At 48.3% G+C, this 6,846-nt stretch overlaps 1 protein-coding gene across 15 annotated transcripts in view; it reads left to right on the top strand.

Annotated features, from left to right (window-relative positions):
- Positions 1-238: 238 nt before the first annotated feature.
- PIGG (phosphatidylinositol glycan anchor biosynthesis class G) overlaps positions 239-6,846 on the top strand; it is a 57,685-nt gene continuing 51,077 nt past the window's right edge. For 14 of the 15 annotated variants that reach the window (XR_004679329.1, XM_035005544.1, XM_035005540.1 and 11 more), the window contains exons 1-2: positions 239-423; positions 1,265-1,470. Coding sequence is in view for 14 of the 15 variants with exons in the window: in XM_035005544.1 (XP_034861435.1) it covers positions 270-423; positions 1,265-1,470 (360 nt within the window). In the remaining variant the exon portion in view is untranslated. Of the gene's footprint in view, positions 424-859; positions 877-1,264; positions 1,471-6,846 lie in introns of those variants that run through there. The other variant, XM_035005545.1, reaches the window with a different exon arrangement.

Genomic DNA, 6,846 nt, shown 5'->3' with positions numbered 1-6,846 from the left:
GGGCGCGGGGCGGGCCTCGCGGGCCGGAGGGGATTCGCCCCGGCACGCGCCGGAAGGGCCCCCAGGGGTTCGGGGACTGTGGGGACTCCCAGCCCCGCACGCGCGCTCCTCCTGCGTGTTTCCGGCGCGACGGCGGACGCGATGACGCCCTGCGCCGGCGCCTGCTGCGCGGGCGCGTTCACGCTGGTTCCGGAGCGGCTCCCGAGGGCAGCCCGTGCCGGGAGAGGCGGGGCCGGGGGACCCGGATCCTGGCCCCGCGGGCGGGCACGATGCGGCTGGGTGCCGGGACCTTTGCCGCCTGCTGTGTGGTGATCGAGGTGCTCGGGGTCGCGCTCTTCCTTCGGGGATTCTTCCCGACTCCGGTTCGTTCTTCTTCCAGGACGGAGCACCAGGCAGAGCCCCCAGCGCCCGAACCCGCGGCCGGTACGGACCCCTCCCCGGCCGCGGCCGCTCCCTGGGCCCCACTTTGCCAAGGGACCCTCCTTAGGAGCCTCGCCTCCCGGGCCTCTCGAGGCCCTCGGGTGCTCTCCTCTTCTCTTCTGGCCCCCCCTCCCAGCAGCCCTCTTTTCACCGCCCCAGCCTCTTCCACGACCAACCACCACGACCAGCCACACTTCGATCTCTTCCTGTCGCCGCAAAGAGAGCTCTCCACGCCCAGGCTCCCGCCTCTCCCGACGTCTGCCCGTCCGGTCACACCCCCTCCCCCTTCCCGGACAAGCCGTTGCGCCACTCCCTTTTCCAGGCACCCTTTTTGCTCAAGGAGACACAACAGATCAGATTCCTGCTCACCCCTCCACCGCGTTTTCTTCCGTGACATTCTGCCAAGACCCGCTTTTCCCCCCCAGTAACGCTCACCTGCCCAGCAGTACACACTAGGTAAAGGCTCTCGCGTTTTTGACCAGGTCCACACGGTACCAGCCACCGACCCTGTAGACACAGTTTATAGACGCTTGCCCCTCCCCTACCTGCTGCACTGTGTTGGGAATCAAGCTCCCTAAATGTCAAACACCCGGAATCTCACGAAAGGATTCCCCTTTCCCAGTACTCACCATGCAAAGGGCAATTCCTGCTTAATGCTGGCGCTCCTTCAGCTTCCTTGTCATCCCCGCACTGTCTACCAATAACAGGTCCTTTCCTTTGGGTTGGGATAGGTAGATATGACAGCATATGTGCCGGAGAAGTAGGCCAGAAGTAGTTTATAAGGTGCTTGGGTGCTAAATACAGTTTAAAATTCAATTTCCTTTTTCCTTTCAAACATTTTTAGGAGCCAGTTCCAACTGGACCAAGCTCCCACCACCTCTATTCAGAAAAGTTGTTATTATGCTGATAGATGGCTTGAGAGATGATTTTGTGTTTGGGTCAAAGGGTGTGAAATTTATGCCCTACACAACTTATCTTGTGGAGAAAGGAGCATCTCACAGTTTTGTGGCTGAAGCAAAGCTGCCTACAGTTACTATGCCTCGAATCAAGGTAAACATTTTGACTGAATGTGTTGTAAGTCGTGGTTTGGCTTGTTGGGAGGGTTGAAGGGGCTCTCTGTACTCTTACTTGGAGTCCCAATTTTGACTTGGTAGAAATTAGTTTAGTGCTGTCCATCTGGCTAGGGCAATAAAATGCTGATGAAGCCTCACAAGATAGGATAGAACTGAGACCCATGATTTGTGTCTCTGGTCAAGTAGCCCAAAGTTCACACCTGATGGAAAGCATAAAGTATTTAGAGCCCAGATCATTCCGGTCGGCCTAATCCAAAAGATAGTGTCCTCCTTGCTAACCTGGTCTCTTCTTTAATCATCAGTGGGTCGCTTACATTCCAGAAAGGAGCCTTTAGGGTTAATCTAGTTCAGTCTCTTGACTTTATAGACAAGAAACAAATTCAGGTAAGTTAGATGACTTGTCCCCAACTGTGTGGTGTAAATAATAACCAAACCTGCATGATCCGGCCTCAAGAGTTATCACTGTTTCTACTGTATAACTCACTTTGAGGTGTTCAGCCTAGTGAGTGTGGCTTTGAAGTGCATAGTGCTTTACTCATGAACTATGAGTGGGGGTGGGGGGGAAGAGTAAGGCTGTATTGATTGGCTCAAGAACTATTTATTAAGCAACTACTATGTGTCAGTACTGTAATGGGTATGCAGTTGGAGCAAAATAGTATCTGCCTTCATGGAGCTTTTAGTCACTTATGAGATACATAGTCATTGAGCAAATAAGCAGACAAATTAATTTGTAGTTTTAAAGTGTGATTAATGCATGATGATGGGGAAGAGCAGGATGTGATGCTCATTACTGGGTGGGATGGGAGGGGGCTCAATTTAGCTTGAGGGTCAGAAAAGCCTGCCTGAGGAAATTATACTAGAGTTTAAACTGGAAGGATGAGTAAAAGGGAAGAGGCAGAAAGGGACAGAGGAGCTTCAGAGTTTGTGAATATGTTGCTGGCATGGTAAAATCGTCTGTGGTTGAGCCTTACATCTATGGCTGATTGTGTGACACCTTATTATTTGGTGAGAAGGAGCCACGTCTTGATTCAGTATTTAGTAGGTACTCAGTAATTGTTTACTGGATGAATAAAACAGTCTGGGATTCAGAGGATTAATACTGCATCTTTCATTGACTTATTTTCTTGAGTTTCCCACTCTCTGCAACTTTTGGATGTAGTGTGTCCTTCATTCAGCGGTATTTATTGAGCATCTTCTACGTATCACGCACTGTTTTCAATAAGAGGGATTCAGTGAAGAACTAGACAGCAAGTGTCCTATCCTCATGGAGCTTAATTTCTAATTGAGGGGACAGAAAATATGTAAGTATACAAATAATCAAGGTAGTTTCAGAAAGTGGTAAGTGCTGTGGAAGGAATCAGGGAGGAGACTATGACAGTAATGAGGAACAGGGAGGAGTGGGGCACCTTTAGTCAAGAAGCTCAGGGATGGCCTCTCAAGAGTGCTCATTCTGCTGAGACCAGTCTTGTGAAAGCTAGAAGAAAGGCATCCAGGCTCCTCACCATCAGGAGCACTGATTGATCTGTTCTAGCAGAGGTGTGGAAGGAACCCATTCCTCCTTCATTCTGGTAAGGAATCTGAGTAGGTTTATAAGAAAGCATGTAAATGGGTGTGCAGGCTCCAGGCTGTGTCCAGACCTGCATGTCGGCTGCTGTGTTCTGTTTCCAGCTTGTTTGTGTCCTTTCATGAAACCAGTATTGTGCTTCATTTTGTTTATTTTGTTTTCAGGCCTTTGCAAGTTCTTGCTTCTCATTCCCCAGCAAGAGGGGAGCTAGAACAGGAAATACATACTGGAGTTAGGGTTACACAGCTCTAGAATTTGGCAGGATTGGGTAGTATTGGCTAAGATGTGTGTCCCCTACCTTGCCTCCGGTTAGGGAAGGGATATATTAATCTTGAGGTATTGATGCAGTTGTCACAAAACGCTGATCTTAACGACTCAAGACTAATAGCACTTTCATAGCACTTTCTCATGTTAACTAATTTGTGAGTGCTTTTCCTTTCTTCAGGGAATGTATAGTAACAGTAAGGAGCAGGTACTGACCAACTGACTGCAGTGAGCACAGAACACAGGCATTCTGTCATGTGCTGTCACAACAGCCCCATGACCTAGGTTCCATGAGGCAGGCACTGCCGCCTTCTCCATTTTCCAGATGAGGAAACAGGCTTGAAGTGGTAAAACCACACAGCTGGCATCAGAAATGGAACCTAGCCTATGTGTGTCCGGTTCTAGAGCCTCTGTTGGTCACTGCTGAACAGGGTGACCAGGCCACATCCTCTTCCAGTAGTCTCTGCAGAGCCCTCTTTCAATCTCAGAAGGCAAGAAACCACTGTTCCCAAGGCCACAACAACCGCAGGACGACCTCCAAGGTGATGGCAGACTTGGGCTCTCACTTAGACTTCCTAGGGCTCCCAGCTGCCTGCATGCTTCCTGGGCTGAAGGGTACCAGGTAGTCCCCACCCTCCTCGAAAATGTCATTGGGAACACAGCCTAGTGTGAGAAGGAGGCAGGTACCTTATAAAAGCCCCTGGGAAAAGGATGGACAGATTAGACCACATGGAAACCAAAGCCCTTCATATGGTAGAAGACACCATAAACCAAGTCAACTGACAAATGATAAACTGGAAAAATTATTTACAGTTGACATCACAAACAAGATGGTAAGCTCATGATGTGTAAAGAGAATCTGACCAAGGACAACAATCCAATGGCAAAGGATATAAAGAAATCCACAAAGGAAGACATTGAAATGGCGAGTAAACATACAAAAAGATTCTGTACTAGTAATCAGGGCAAGACGAACTAAAGCAATCTGTGAGCCCAGTTTTTGTCTATCACATTGTAAAAATGTAAAGGTTGATGATGACCTCTTCTTCATATGAAATGAGGTAGACAGGTACTCTCAACACTGAGCCAGCCCCTGCACTGCTGCCACCCTGGTCCAGTGGGTTATGGTTTCCAGCCAGGAATGTAAAAGTCTCCCAGCACCTCCTCATACCCAGGCCCCATCTTCAGACCCTGCATAGTCCTGTCCCTGTTTACCTCTTCATCCTCATCTGAGCTGCTTCCCTCTTCCTGTGTCATTCATCCAAATAGATCACACATCCTGCAAGCATGCTGCCCTCTTTCAGCCTTGGGGCTTTCACAGTTTGCTGTGTTCCCCTGGAGAGCCCCACTGTGCCTTCCTTCCCCTCCCCTAGACAACAGGTCTGCCTTCAGGTCTCAGCTCAAATGGCACTTGCGTTGCAAGCTTGTTAAAATTCATGTCCAATAAAATGGTCTTGATCCAAATACTGGAGTACTTTGTAGCTGCTAAAAAAAAAAAAAGAAGAAGAAGAAAAGAAGTAGCTGTGTGTTTTCTGGGAAAAGAAGTTCAGGATATGTTACTGAAAAATAAAAGCAAGTTGCAGAATTGTTTATATAGTTTATTACCATTGTATATTTGTGATTATAACATACAGGAAAAATATGAAAGGGTACTTATCCAAAGTAACTGGTTACCTATAAGTAGTAAAATTTTGGGGTGAAAGAGAGGCTCACATTAAAAAAATAATTTCATTGAGATAGGTTTTTCATACAGTGAAGTGCAGACATTTTTATGTGTACAGTCTGGTGAGATTTAACAAATGTGGTATATCCATCAACCCCCCACCTCAACTCTGGATTCTGATCCTCCACCCCAGGAGTGGTGGTTCTTGCTATCATTTTGTTGGTTTGTCAGTGAGTTACTTGCCTAAACTCGTTCTGTAGAGTCTGTCTCCCCTGGAGTGCACAGTAACTGGTATCTGCTTATTTTTGTTTTTTAAATTCTGGTTTTTATTTTTAAGCTGGTCTTGTGAAAGGTCACCCCTGGGTGAGCATAGTTAGTGGTTAGCCAATGACTGGTAAGAGGTTGTGCTTAAACACCTAGGCCTTCCACCCTTTCCAGGGGTCTGTGTGTGGTTCGTACTCACTGTTCAGGCACCTAATACGCCTGCCCTGTCACTTTCTGTGTGAGTAGGGCCTCCTCTTTGGCTGGAAGGAATGAGTTACTAGGCATGGTCTGATCTCTCCCGAGTGCACAATCAGCCCCATGTGTGCACACGGCTCTGTGGGCTTTTACAGAAATCTGGTATACCTGTCTCATTCCCAGACCCCATTTTTTTTTTTTTAAGTAGGCTCCATGCCCAGCGTGGAGCCCGATGTGGGGCTTGAACTTACGACCCTGAGATCAAGACCTGAGCTGAGATCAAGAGTCAGACGCTTAACCAACTAAGCCGCCCAGGTACCCCTAACCCAGACCCCTTTTTTTTTTTTAAAGATTTTATTTATTTATTTATTTATTTATTTGAGAGAAGGTGAGCGAGAGGGAGAGTACAAGCTGGGGGAGAGGCAGAGGGAGAAGAGAGAAGCAGGCTCCCCACTGAGCGGGGAGCCCGACAAGGCGGGGCTCAATCCCAGGACCCCGGGATCATGACCTGAGCTAAAGGCAGACGCTTAACCGACTGAACCACCCAGGCACCCCTAATCCAGATCCCATTTTTTTTTAAAGATTTTATTTGAGAGTGAGCACGAGAGAGCACAAGCTGGGGGAGAGGGAGAAGGAGAAGCAGACTTCCCACTGAGCAGGGCCTGACGATGCAGGGCTCGATCCCAGGACTCTGGGATCATGACCTGAGCTGAAGGCAGACGCTTAACCGACTGAACCACCCAGGTTCCCCCCAGATCCCATTTGTAAATGTTGGGCTTGTCTCTTACCACAAACAGCATTGATGCCTGAGGCAGCTGTGATGTTGGCCTTCCTTGTTTTCAACACATCCCTGGCATGGGACTTATCCGTGCAGCTCCAGGTCAGATGGACCCCTCCGGGTCCCCATGGCCCCCTCCGGGTCCCCATGGCCACTATGTCACAGGGGGAGGGGGCGGGGGGCAGCCTCTGTTAAAACACCACAGATACTCACAGCTCTTACTGTGAGATTCAGTAGTTTGTCTTAGATAAGAACTTCTCAATTTGTTGTATATCCTTCATAAGTTTTCAAAATCTTGAAATGGTTGTTTTGGGCAGTTCTATAACATTTTATCATTGCTCTTAGGGGAGAGGATTTGCCGAGCTCCTCTGACATTCCAGAAATCAGGTTAATTCCTATTTGCTGTTTTTGCTGTTAAAGAAGACCTGGCGAAATTATGCCTATTGGCATGATACAGATTTCTGTTTATTTTCATTGCACAGGTCGGTCCCTGGATGCCAGTGTCATGGGTTGTTGGATAACTCTAGATCACAGGAGACACATGAACCATTACTATGGCCTCTTAGACTCTGTGCTAAAGCAAGGGAGGTTGTTGACAAAATTCTATGTCAGAAAGGCATGGGGA

Source organism: Mirounga leonina, unplaced genomic scaffold (assembly GCF_011800145.1).
Source record: "Mirounga leonina isolate KUSES-001 unplaced genomic scaffold, KU_Mleo_1.0 Mir_129, whole genome shotgun sequence".
NCBI lineage: Eukaryota > Metazoa > Chordata > Mammalia > Carnivora > Phocidae > Mirounga > Mirounga leonina.
Note: the sequence above shows the minus strand (reverse complement) of the source record. Positions and strands in the feature narration are given on the sequence as shown.